This window comes from Fusarium flagelliforme (assembly GCF_020744385.1).
Source record: "Fusarium flagelliforme strain FIESC 12 MPI-CAGE-AA-0113 chromosome Unknown B0J16scaffold_2, whole genome shotgun sequence".
NCBI lineage: Eukaryota > Fungi > Ascomycota > Sordariomycetes > Hypocreales > Nectriaceae > Fusarium > Fusarium flagelliforme.
This window is the reverse complement of record NW_025763504.1, coordinates 5,662,740-5,676,089: the sequence shown is the minus strand read 5'-3', so window position 1 is coordinate 5,676,089 and position 13,350 is coordinate 5,662,740. Positions and strand designations below refer to the sequence as shown.

General features: G+C 50.2%; 3 protein-coding genes across 3 annotated transcripts; all 3 read right to left on the bottom strand.

Moving 5' to 3' along the window:
- Positions 1–17: 17 nt before the first annotated feature.
- Positions 18–1,586, bottom strand: B0J16DRAFT_412166 (FAD dependent oxidoreductase). The gene is made up of 2 exons (XM_046133276.1): positions 1,250–1,586; positions 18–1,194 (listed from the first exon to the last, which is right to left on the bottom strand). The coding sequence occupies exons 1-2, from the start codon at positions 1,502–1,504 to the stop codon at positions 70–72; spliced, it is 1,380 nt and encodes a 459-aa protein (XP_045987493.1). The 5' UTR covers positions 1,505–1,586; the 3' UTR covers positions 18–69.
- A 774-nt stretch (positions 1,587–2,360) lies between these two features.
- B0J16DRAFT_82207 (uncharacterized protein) lies at positions 2,361–6,585 on the bottom strand. Its single transcript, XM_046134522.1, has 2 exons — positions 3,357–6,585; positions 2,361–3,305 (listed from the first exon to the last, which is right to left on the bottom strand). The coding sequence occupies exons 1-2, from the start codon at positions 6,255–6,257 to the stop codon at positions 2,586–2,588; spliced, it is 3,621 nt and encodes a 1,206-aa protein (XP_045987492.1). The 5' UTR covers positions 6,258–6,585; the 3' UTR covers positions 2,361–2,585.
- Positions 6,586–11,109: 4,524 nt separating this feature from the next.
- Positions 11,110–13,030, bottom strand: B0J16DRAFT_335556 (cytidine deaminase-like protein). The gene is made up of 3 exons (XM_046127090.1): positions 12,841–13,030; positions 11,751–12,784; positions 11,110–11,634 (listed from the first exon to the last, which is right to left on the bottom strand). The coding sequence occupies exons 1-3, from the start codon at positions 12,860–12,862 to the stop codon at positions 11,590–11,592; spliced, it is 1,101 nt and encodes a 366-aa protein (XP_045987491.1). The 5' UTR covers positions 12,863–13,030; the 3' UTR covers positions 11,110–11,589.
- Between the last annotated feature and the right edge of the window lie 320 nt (positions 13,031–13,350).

Here is a 13,350-nt window from a genome sequence, read left to right as displayed (position 1 = left end):
ACTTTTAATATTGCTTCATACAGCTCATTATTGTATTTGCAACTACTTCTCTGCAATAAGATGCCTATCCTAGATTCCTTCGCCGATCATCATCATAACCTCATCTAGTAGCGTTGAAGGAATGGTCATGTTAGTGGCCCTATCGGCTCTGCTTTCATCGATGCAATACTGAGCTGGCAGAGTTACACCATTACCGATCCCCAATATCTCCTGGGCAACGGCGATTCCACACCTCGCCGCTACAGGCATTCCATGACCCGTATATCCAACGCTTATGTAGACGCCGCTATCTTCACCGCCTAAAGCGCTGGGTAGTTTGCCAACCCACGGGTACCCATCTCTCGAATAGCCCATAATACCAGTCCATTCGTATGTGGCTCCAAGAGAAGCATCCTCTTCTTCTCCAGATTCCTTCAGCTTTAGAGATCCGCGAAGCGATTCACGCAAGCGTTGAGCAATGACTGGGTCGATCGCATCATCACGGGAGAGGCCGACTTGGCCATCGCTTGAGCCTAGCCTCTCACCGCCAGTGATAAGTTCACCCGAAGGTCTCTGGATTAGATAGTTGTCTCCTCCGACTGGCGTCCACCAAACGTGGCTATGTTCAAGTGGTGAGCTTCCACTTGATGGGGTGAGGGCAGCAACTTGTCCACGAACAGGGACGACCAGGCCAGATAACTTGGGAAGGAGGTGTGAAGTGTAGGCGTTGGTCGCTAGGACAACCTTTTTTGCTGCTATCTGACCACGAGGTGTGTGCAAAGCCCAAGAGTCCCCAATACGTTGAAGGCGATCCACAGGCGTCTTGGTCTGAAGATTGAAAACACTAGGATCACTCTCCTCGAGAAGACGTTCAAGGACCCAGGTGACAAGCTTGTACGGCCACAGCTTAGCGGCGTTCGGTTGATAGATAGCTGCATATGCCCCAGGGACACGTAGCTTCTCCAGCTCTTCCTTGTCTGTCACGATCTTGATCTTGTCGACTAGGTCAGGGTGGGCGTTCCTCATCCGCTCTAGATGCCGAGTCACAACATCCAGGATTTCCTCTGATATGCGGTGCACACCCCCGACGGTCTCCCAATCGCAGGGGATGTTATGCTCAGAGACGAAGTCTCTAAGGAAGTTGAAGGTATCCAACTCAAATCGAGCCACCGGTGCTTTTGCGGCGTAGATAAAAGGTTGACAATGACCACCATTCTAATATATTAAATTAGGAATCATGTAGTTATCCATGGTTATGGGAGTAACTTACTCTTCCTGTAGCTCCCCAGCATGCCTCTCTTGCTTCAAGAAGCACGACGTTCTTACAGCCTCCTTTTACGAGCTCTCTCGCCGCAAACGTACCAGTAATACCGCTTCCTACGACCACAACTTCAGCTGTCGAAGGGAGCCCTGCGGTACTGCGATAACCTAGGAGTTTCTCTGCGGGTTCTTTGTGCCAGTATGAGTTTGTGCTCTCGACAGTAGGCAATTCAGCCTGTCCTTCAAGTAGCTTAGGAATCATCATCTTTGCTATTAGGCGGGTAGATATAGGGAGAAAGTCAATGTGAAAATGAAGCTAGGTCGAGATCCGTCACTTCAGGTTGATGATATACAAGACTGGTATAAGTCAATCCATAGAGGTACGTAGCCCCGCCTTAACCGGTAACGTAATACTCGGATGTCGATTGTCAGATTACGTAGACCTCCAATTTTACCTATCAGATAACTAGGGTAGTATATACATAGAGAAATACGAATAGATAGACTGATATGACATCGTAATGTTATAGGCTTACTAGACGCAAATGCATAACGACCAACATCACATATAATAGGAGCATTTGATAGTTTGTTGTGAATTGATCATATCATATTCATGCATTTCGTCGTTAGAATCATCAACAACTATCAGATCAGCCTCCTCCATCCAGAAGCGCTTTGAATCCATGCAGCCATACCTCGGCAGTGGGCTTTTGAAGTATCCTCCCTCCATGCTTGCTCACAGAGCCATTACTATAATTTACAATATTCCATCCCTTATGGAGCAAATCTTGTTCTTCCAACAACTCGGTACAATGCATTCCTTGAGACAATTGTCTCGACTGGCTCTTCCACATGCTTTGCTCTGTGCTGTTTCCCCTTCTCTGCTGAAACATGCAGAGATATGCTGAAACTTTTGATTATTACTCCCGCCCAAATATGCGCTGTAATCATAGCATGTCTAATTCCTTCCGGGGTATTTTGTACACGCAGTCTCGCTGAAGAGACGCAAAATATTCATGCCACTATAGTGAGAGGGGCACGCGCTGTGCTCTCGCTCTCGGTGGCGGACAAATGAAAAGTTGGTAGATAAAAAGAGTGTGGGTTCGGGGTGGTGTCGTGTTACGCCTAGAAGCGCCGGGCTCCCGATTCGAATGTTGTATAGCCGACTGGACAAAACGCCAGTAAACAACTCCCGCTAACGACATCCATTCCTCGTGGTATTCGTATCGTGTCGTAGTAGCAATGATGCAGATAACATCAAAGCCCATTATGTTTTAACAAAAAGTTCCTTATTTGCAGAACTCCAGTGATATCCAGAGTCAAATGCAGTGGGTATATCCTCCTTAAACATCCGTCATCTCTGTGTCACTGTCACCATCGCCCTCTGCAATGGAGATGTTGGAGACGGGGAACATCTCAGCTGGTCCCCAGTTTCCTTCATACACAGTTGCTGGTGCGGCGCGCTGGTGGCCAATCCACTGCATGCCTTCCAGTGCAAGGACTTGGTGCACAGAAGGTCGTTCGCTGGGCTCCTGCGCTGTCATCCAACGCACAATCGAGTCGAGAGAGCTGCTGTGCATGGCATTGACCATAAAGTCGGGAGGCTGTTGTAGTTCCGATCGCTTGTAGGAGCCAAACAAGTTGCTTGGATCATGGGTCTTGCCGCTAGTGAACTCGTCACTGTGCATTCCCTCGGTGGGGTTACCAGTTGCATCTCGCTGAACCTCAATTGAGGGGTTCCAGGTGAGACTGGGCACCTCGGAGAGATCGCCGGAGCGCAGAGCAATCCAGGTGGGTCCGTTATCGGGTAGGACAACATTGGCCGCGGTCTCTAGGATGATGAGACCCAGAGAGAAGACATCGGCAGGTTGGCACGATTTGCCTTTGAGCATCTCGGGGGCCATGTACTCACGGTCACCCTCAACATCAACACCCTCAGCAGAAGAGCATGATTGAGCAAGACCGAAGTCGGCAATCTTGAGAACGCCTTCAAATGTGACGAGGATATTGGCCGGCTTCAGATCCAGATGCATGAAACCAGCATCGTGGATGTCCTTAAGACCCTAGAATTGAGTTAGTTGTGTTCAGATGGATACATAGAAGAAATAGCTTACCAAGCAAAGGTCCTGAAGGATCTTGAAGATGCGGAAGTCGTCCAATCGGCCTCCCCGTCCAACATTGCCCAAGAACTTGTCAAGGGTGCCTTCCTCACAGTACTCAGTTTGGATGTACAAATGATAGTTGTGCTCCCAGTTATCGAAGTACTGCACCACATGTTCAGAGTGGCTCAGCGCCTTGAGGATCTCAGCTTCTCGAAGCTTAGTGTCCCGATCCCTGGGTCCTTGGAAAGGCTGCTTGCTCTTCTTCACAGCATAAACCTTTCCCTTTGCAGGGCTCTTTGATCGGTCGCTGGGAGTTGCAATGAAATCGTCGAACGTCATTTGTTGTTGGTTAGTCTGAGTAACTCGGTAGACAACCGAGAATTCGCCCTTTCCAACCTGCTCAACCTTGTCAAATCGGGAGGACAGGCTTACGTCGAGGTCAACATTGCTGGTGCGGGCATTCACAGGGGTCACCAGAAGGCTAGTTGAGGACCTCAGATCTCCTCGTCCTGCTGTTGGGGTAACAGGTGGCGGCATGTTATCAGAAAACGAGTCACCAGCCTGCGAAATTGATAGTCGGCTGGTATCGAGTGGGAGCAAGCTCTCGCGAGGTGTCTGCGGTGTTCGTCGTCCATCAAGAGGGCTCGCTGATTGAGAAAGTTTCGATTTAGTATATGTTTGAGAAGGGGAGCTGATAGAATGACGCAAAGAAACTGTGCTTAGTGGAGAAGGAGAGTGAAGCCCCCGTCGAGCCCTGGAACGGCTTAACGAAGACAGAGGAAGGTGTGAAGATGGTGAATACAAACACCCAGCTCGGAGTGGTCGACTTGACTTGTCGATTGATCCAGCTGAAGCGTTCGGTGCTGCAGAGTCCGACTTACAAGTTGCTTCTCGAGGGATAGGGTTACCGAAAAGGGGCGTAGGGGCGTGGAGAATTCGGTTCGCGGTTGGGCTGTGGTTGTCGTGAGGACTTTCGAATGAGTGCTCGCTGACCTTACTAAGGCTGGGAGTGAGAGTGTTCTTGGTCGGAGTGGGAGGAGCGTCTCCTTCCATTGGCGCCGAAAAGTCGATTGTGTTATCATCGAAGAGCTTGTTCTCATCGCCATCGAGACTCAGAACGCTACCGCGGCGTGCACTCCTAGAAGCACTGCCACGCTGGAAGATAGACATGCCCTTACCAGGCCTGCTGCCAAAGGGGTTAGAGCTTTGACCGCCGCCATTGCTGAACGGTGTCGAGGGGATGCCGCCAAAAGAATTTCGGTTGTTACCCCTCTTCTTCATGGCACTTCCGGCTGGTGGAGGGAAAGTAGCGAAAGGATTGGAGTGCTTCTTGCACGGTGTGTCAGGAGGCGCCATCTTCTTGTCTGCATCCTCTTCGGGGTTTCTGTTGACCTTGGAAATGAGACCGGTAGAGTTGAAAGCGCCCACCCAGAGTTGGTTCTGGCTAGGCGTAGCCATAGCTCTAGCCATATCATTTGGGCGGGTGGGCCTTGTTGCATTCAGAGGCAAAGAGCGTGAAAAGATATGAGGTCTAGGTCGGTCTGGCATCCTGGCCACAGGAGCATAAATTGGTGTCTCCTCATGGAGGCTGTTTCCTGAAGACGATGTTGTCAGGGTCTTAGATAGAGGATGAGGCTGATGTGTCTTGTCGCCCCCGAAAATAGGTGGCTTTGAGGTTGGCGTAGTTGATACTGGGGTGGGCTGGTAGCCCAGTTCACCACCAGTGAAAGTAGGTGGCTGCGAGGTGGGTGTAGTAGATAGTGGGTTAGGTTCATAGTCAATGTCGGTGATGAAAGTAGGTGGTTTTGAGGCTGGTGTCGTAGAAGCAAAGGGACTCTCTTGGGGAGCAGAAGGAGGGACAAACTGGTCCTGTGACAGACGTGGTCGGCTTCGAACAGGAGAATAATCAGCGCTCATCTGAGCCAGCTGTCGCTCGCCAGATCGTCTGCCCCAAGAACCCCGCTCCCCATATCTTTGTTGCAAAGTCGACTTTCGCAAAGACGACGACCTCTTAGGTACGTTGCTGTTTGTAGGAGTCGGTAAGGGGAGTGGGTCCCGGAACGGTGATCCAGAAGTGCCCGCAATCTCATACTCGGTGGATGAATCCTCGTGAATGAAGAAGCTCTGCGACGATGACGTGTTGGCACCAAAGATGTTTTGGTCCTCAGTCTGGCCCAGCGCCGAAATACCATGCAAGCTGCGTCTCTTAGCCACTGGGCTTCCCTGGCTCGGTTGGTCCAAGTTCATCGTCGCATCACTGCGCTTCAACGATCCGTTGTTTGGACCCATCGCAAAGTCGTTGTGCCCGTCAAGGGACTTGATAAATGAGGTTGGCGAAGATCCGGAGGCGTCGAGGTGGACACTGCTTCGCTTCTCGGGACTCACAGTCAGAGGACTTGTGGCTCCCAGCGCGTTGTTTTCCTGTCCTGAAGCGTCGATAACGGAAGGCGCAGGCATTGCGGGCAGAGAGTTACCACTGTCGGGCGCGGTGTTGAGTGCCCTCTTCAAAGGGCTTCTTGGAGAAGTACGGGTTCTTGTCAACGGTCTGGAAGGCGAAGTCTTTGAAGCTTTGGCGGATCTTAAGGAAAGTCGGACGCTGGGGCGGAAAGGCGTGAATGCGGGGTGGAGAACACCGTTGTGAGGAGGTGCTGAGCGCGTATGAGACGGCAAAGGATGTTGATTTTGAGGCGTCGCGCCGAATCGACGGCAAGGCGATTGACAGGGCGACTGAGGTGAGGTTTGGTGGGGGCTCTCGGGGCTCAGCGATTGCGGGCTTGAGCGCGTCAAGAACTTGGATGGTGATCGCGAAATAGATCGTCGCAACGTACGAACTGCCGAGGTAACGTCGATGTGGTGAGCGTGTGTTGGCGAAGGTAGGGCGAGTGTGCCACCACTGCTGTTCGAGAAGGACATTGTGAGGTTTCCGAAATGATGCGCGCTCGTGCTTGTCGCGAGCTTGTAAGTGGAGTAAGGCCGATGCGATGTAAACAGCAGTTTAAATCAGGCCTTGGATAATATTTCGGTGCCGCTGAAAGATAAAATAACCGGTGGACGATGCGATAGTGAGAAAGAAAAGTCGAGACCGTTTGGTGGTTGAAAGTGGGATGCGACGAAACGATGCTGCGTTAAACGAGGAAATCGAATATGTGAGAGAAACAGCTCGACGCGATACCCTACAAATCGCAAAACGCTAAGCCAGTCTCACTCGGACGTCAGAGGTCATATCATGACTCGACAAATATATGTATAAAATCAGAGACTGAAGAAAATAGGCAGACGTGTTGTGTTGAGCGCAGGCTGCAGTCGAGATCGGTCCAGGTCCAGATGATGATGAGTCGATAAGGCAGCAAGATAATCACGGGCCGGGATGTGAATTTTGCGTCGCGAAGTAAGTAAACAAAACTTTGATAGCCGGCGAGAAAAAAGTGAGGTTGTATAGAGAAGAGAGAGGTTGGTAGAAAGTTGGAACCGCTAGGTAGTTGTAGGAGTATAGTAGTCTACCTTTAGATGTGGTGCAGCGGTGTCGTGTTTCGTGCAAGTTGGATAGATTTGGGTTGGGGGTGGGCGGGTTCAAGAGACGTAGAGAGACAAGAGGGTTGGGTTTAGTGGGTGGCAGTTGGGACCATGGCGCTCGCGGGCTTGAACATGGGTGTAGGCATGGGCATGGGCAGGGGGGCTAATGGGTGGACTATGGATCCTGACACAGACTACTCTGTAAAGAAGATGTAGAAGACTGCACTAAAAAGCAAATCGTCTCTCGCTTGTCTTGTCTTTCCTGCCTTTTTGTCTTTGTTTTGTGGGCTGTTTAAACAATCTCAGGCGCGTATAGTGAAGAAGGGACCTCAAAATGGCTGCGTATGCTGAAACCAAACCCTCAGGTTCTCACGACACAAGTCAAGTTGGGTAATTTTGCAACGAACGGGGTCTTGTGACTCAGATAACCAAGTCAAGAGGACAATGAGTGGTCGTGGACAAGTCAGGCTGGTATGCACTTGTCTGAGTGGTTTGGGCTTGTCTAGGAAAGTTGGTACAGAATCGAGGGTGTGGGCAGTGGATAGTCTAGTGGGACAGCGATAAAGCCAGCGGATAGAGAGGAGGGGGAGGGACCTGTAAAGGGCGATTGATGGCTGGAAGAGGGAGAGAGGGTCCTTCACTGGGGTATGACTGTGACCTGGGATAGGGATGGCGCGTGTTAAAGAAAAGGTTGGCGCAGGCTGGCAGTTGGCGGATCTTGGGTGCACACCCCGTAAGAATGCAGTAGCGCAGTGCTGTTAGTGGTAAAGTAGTGGGGAGTTTCTGGCTGTCTAATCGCCGAATAAACTTCCTCCAGGGCTTCTTCTTTCAAGTCAATTAACAACCCTTTGGTTCAACCAATAAATTGATCAAAAGGGAACAAAGTAAACAACTATCATTGTCTACGCAATAAAGGGTCAACAAGCGTACGTAAGTGGCAAATTCTTCACCCTCGTAACGATATCCTCCAGACAATCTCAATCTCCAAAATAAATAGAAATAGAAAAAAAAAAACCCTTCCTTCGTCATCTTCAAATGCGGGAAAACAACAAACTGGGGCAGAAGCGCGCTACCAGTGACGCATTTGTTTACACGACTTCCCAAATAGGAAATGTCGCGTCACAGAAAGACGCGTTTTATCCAAACAAGGGGTATGAGAATAACAGAAGACAGACACTAACACTAACACGCCCCCTGTCAAGTGAAGGCTTCTTTACAAGGATAGTGCCGGGAGCTGGTCCCCGTCCATGTCCATCTCAAGCCTCTGCTACTCTACAGTACCGTCTGTAAGAGCTCATGGAGCTGATCACTCTGTCTCATCGATGATGGCACGTTCATCGAGACAATCACATTCCGTTCGTCATATAGATATTTCATACCCTCAACTCAACTCAACTCAACTGCCTCCTCGTCGTCATAGTCCTACTATAGTAGTTGGGACAACGAGCTTGCTTCCGATACATAACGACGATCAGCGATCGTCAGGGAACAGCACGTTGTTTGCCCATGGATGACGGGATATTCCCGTGCATGAGCTTGGGTTTACGCTAGGACTCTCTTTGTAAGTGAGTTCCATGATGTCCATCCTTGGAAGGTAGAATCAGTGTCCTGAATCCCATCTCAAACTAAGAAGTATTTCATCTCAGTCTGTAACAGAGGATTGACCATCGACCATGGACAATGCTGTCGGGAGAGGCTGACTACTTCTTACAAGTCTGGTTCTTTCAGGCGTGACAGAACCACCGCAACGCCAGTGAAGATGAAAGAGAAAATCTTCTCTAAAGACTGACATGTAAGTCGGGACGCCCACAGCCCTGGTTCTTCGCTTCTATCAGATACTCCACTGGGCGCATCGCAGCGCCAGTGCTCGCTCAGGGGTACTCCCGTCCATGAGGCGGCTGGTGGCCTTCAGACCTATCGTCGAGCCATTGCAAGCCACTCTTCGTGACCTTTTGACAGACCCAGGGGACTTCTTTTACTCAGGGGGTTCGTTTGCCGGGCTGGCGGTTGGGTTTCCACATTGCTTGGGGGGCTGGCGCCCGTTGAAGATCGCGTACCTGTATCCGTACAGCATGGCATGGAATTTGGACGAGATGGGACAAGATCGTGATGAGATGGCATGAGCCATGAGGTCTTTTTTACAGCTTCTGCTGGTCTGTCATGCGGTCACAGATAGAAAGATGTATCTAACTATACAAGGTATCGACTTAGACGCTGGAGCCGCCCCGAGTCCAGTCCAGATGGGATGGCAGCTTGCAGGAAGCAAAAGCAAGCAAGATAGGTACGGTACGATGTGATGGGGTTAGCTACCTTAGTTAGGCAGGCTTGGGGTTTGGCGTTGGGGACTGGCCCGTGTCTGATGTCCACCCGTTCGCTGGTTCCCGTCTTCTTCAGACCACTCAGCGTCATGATCGTCACCCGTCAGTTGTTGATGAACATGCTTCATCCCGGGTCCCGTTGCTCGCCTCGTACTGCCTTGCCCCGAGTATTGTATTGTAGATGTGTTGTACAGCACAGCGTGTACAACATAGACAACGTCAACCTGGCCAAGTAAGGCATCTACCAAGATGTAAGAAGCCTTGTTCTGGGCCGGCAAATTCTCCATACCAGTTGAGTGCGGTTTGATTGTCTGGTACACTTTCAGACAGCCGCTGAATGGCCTCGGAACAGGCTAGTCATCAGGCACACATACTGTACGGTACACACCCTGAACCTCCAGGAGCATCAGGTCCCGTCCCATCCCATCTCATGGATCCCCAGGCCCCAGGTCAAGTGTATCAGCCTCCCGATGCGCCGGGCCTCCCATGACGCGCAGCAAATCTCCTCGATCAAAACAAACAAAAACGGTGGACGAACGGCCACGGGCCCCCCTATTATCCCTCTTGTGCACTCCCAGAGTATCCACTCTAAGCTTACGGTGGTGATTTGTGTTAATTTGGGCTTTAAATTGTGCTCTTTATGCCAGCCCTCTCGTGTCATTTCGCTTCTTGTGAGAGACTAGAGAGTCCGGGGTGACCCCCTGCCATATGCGAGAAGTCTTCCGCGCTAACATGTACAAGTCCAAACAATTCACTTCTGTGCGTTTTCGTGACTTTGTTGTTCTGCGTGTGGACGAGAAGAGTGAAAAAAGCCCTGCTCTAAACTGGGACCATTTGGCTTGTATCGTTGTCTGTTAGCCCCTGACATGGAAGTCTAGGCGTGTTATCAACTGGTAGCCGTAGTGGTAGTCTATTGTAGGATACGGGCATTTAGCAATATTGACTCTTGAATCAACTACCAATCATGGCTCTTATTCGGCACATGACGGCTGCTACTGCTACTCTAGGCACTGCTCCGTGCTTCTCGATCAAACGTCTAAATCGACTTACAAGTCTTACACGGATCAATCGTCACTTACACTGGGCAGCATAAGATCTACTAGAGCTACGACTTATCCCTCATTTACACAACTGACTGACATGACAGACCATCGCACGTACATACAACTCAACTAACTATGCTGTACATGCCCCGCGCTCGCATATTATGTACTAGACAGGGTTATTTACAGGCTGTGCACAACATTCAAGCGTCTCCTGCTGTAAGCTAAGCAGCTAAGCAAGCCAGATTTGTTGACCGCTTGACTTGGTTGCATATTTTTATGGGACGTCGACTGCAGCTAGGAGGCTATTGAAGCACACCGCACACAACTTAAGTCTATGGCTCTATAAAAACAAGCGAACCCCTATGCAATTCATATTGCAAAGGGTCGTGTAAGTGGCCTTGGGCTGCACCTCAGCAATCGCTCTTCAGAATAGCCTCAGCCCCTATCTGCGTATTCATAAATTACTTCCTGCAAGACTAAACCGTTGTCCTGTTGTTGCGATGTTGTTGCCATTGTTGATATGTTGATAAAAGCGTGGTGAAACGAACCAAGAATTAGTTACCGCCTGCACAATTTCATTCAGCTCTCAATACTTGGAAACTGATAGTAGATGAGACGCTAAAAGGTGCGGGCATTGAGTGTACATATATTTATGTGCTCTACCGTCGCCCGTGCATAAGAGACGGTCGAGAGTTGAGCCAACCTGGAACCCAAGCGCACCGTTTTCCGAAACCGAAAACAGATACGGAGTGTAAAAAAACACCATGACGCAAAGTGGCTTGACCTGGTCTGCGACCAAGTGGACTCTCGGTTACCCTACATGCACAATTCTGCGGTTCGCTGGCAATTGGGGTCTTGGGATGGGGATTTGGTCAGAAACCTGCTGGCCTCAATAACTGGCCACGCTGGCAATGCAAACGCATCCCAATGGACTCTTTGGTTGGTCACTACCGTGGACAATCGACGTAGCATTGCTTCAAGTGGGCTCGTCAAAGAACTGGCATTGTATGGACGAAGTCCAAAGTATTTGATTGGACAATTGATCATCACGTTCGCAAGGGAGAAGGCGAGGGGTAGCTTCAACACCAGCTGCAGTGTAGTCTTCAGGAGAAGTGAAGTCTCGTCTCATATGCACCTCCTCGCGAGGAAGGGAGGATCGAGATGAGTGATATTTTGCATGCCATTGCAGTTGACGATCTTCAGCAAGCCGTTATTGGCATCGTATCCTGTCGAAGCATCTCAATCATCACGCTGGGACCTCAGCAAGCCACAATCCGGACAATAATAACCAGCTTATCTCCCCCCGGGTTCTCCACAAAGGCATGGCAGGGAAGAAAAAAAAAGTGAGACGGCCGAGATACCCACGATCTAGTAGAGCTCCATCTTCTCGAGATGGATCAGGCCATTTGGCGGCTAGATCTAAGTCAGTGACCAAATTCTCCAAGTGCTACTGAACGATAATATCTCGTAGTTTCTCATCCTGATCTGGGCTGGGCTTGGAAAGGGGGCTAGGGGGGTTGTGAACTTACTGGTATGAACTGTCTCAGCTTCACACCTGCCTCCCTGAACACCCGGGCTGTGTCGTTGTCCATGCTGTATGTGTGGGCGTAGACAACCTCACTGATGCCCACCTGACAAATCTTGATACTGCACGTAAGGCAGGGACACGTGTCGCAGTAAAGAATAGAGCCCTCGCGTATTCTTTCTCGGCCGGCTTCCAAAAGGGCGTTTTCTTCGGCATGGATACATAGACAAGTTGACAAGCCTACTCCTGAACTGTTGCCGTCATTGCATCTAGGGCAGCCTCCGTCGGCACAATTCTGTAGCCCTCTCGGGGTTCCGTTATAGCCAGTGCTGATGACTCTGCGCTCTTTGCCTACGAGCACACATCCAACCCTGCGCTTCATGCAGTTCGAGCGTTGAGCAGCCAGCGATGCCAACTCCATGAAATAGGTATCCCAGCAGGGGCGTAGACGATCAGGATTCGGGATATCCAACTTCCCGAGAGTCGCATAAAGGTGCGCTAGGGACGACGAGGTGTTGAGAAGTCTCACCACAGCGCGCGAGATCAGGGGAGACAAGCCCTTCTGAGAATCGTACAAGTGCATGTCACTCTCCGCGACAAAGTCTTCCAGACTCATGTCAGGCTCTCCCGCTTGCCTTTGTCTCGCCCGTTCTTGAAACCGGCGCCAGCGGACCGTCAATGGTGCGTCAACGGAGAGGAGCAAGAAGAAAGGCCGGCGTAGGAAGACATCCAAAACGGCCTCTGTGGGGATGTCAGTGGTGACAAAGCGACTGCGCCATTGCTTGGTGACAAAGTCTAGGAGTTCCTCAGGCGTGGAAAAGACATGCGGCGGACCAGCCCGGAGGGTCAGCGTGGTTTCAGAGGATGACTTGTGGCCATTATCGGGGGACTCTGTGCCTTGATCATCTGGCGAAGCTGACTCCGAGTTAAGCGAGGAATTGGAAGGCGCTGTCTGCGATGGTGGCTGCAGATAGAGATGTTTGAAGCCATGGTGGTCGACCAGATATTGGGCCACCGTCTTTTTGCCGGAGCAGATACCTGAGTTGATACTGTAAGCTTATGAGCTCTCCTTGAGAGATTTTGAGATGTTTTACTTCCGCAGACACCAATGAGCATCTTGTGAGTTGATACGATGAGTTTATTTGGGGTTTGTTGTTTGGTGACTGAGAATAAACAAATGAGGTTTTCCGCCTTTATTAATTTCTATGTTCATTTAACGCGTAGACTATGGATCTCTAAGCGCGTAGAATAGCCCCAATGCAGGTAGTGTGGGGTAATCTACACTGTTTGCAGCTACGTACTGCCTCTTTTCTTCTAGGAGGGGCCGAATATAAGAATATACATGTATGCTTCCACCTTGCAAGCGGCCGACAAGAGACTCGACTGTTTTTTTATCAGCTCATTTTATGATTTTGTGATTGCCCATCTACGATCTCGATCTACCGTGATGGGTTTAATATAGATACTATATCTGCGTTCCAGCTGTCCCGAGAAAGGGATGCTGCCGAATTTGTGTCAGACACATCAAATCTCTGATTGATGAGATGGAGAGATTGTCACATTCTTGTAGTAGATTGTGGAAATAAATCTGATACGGGGGTAAC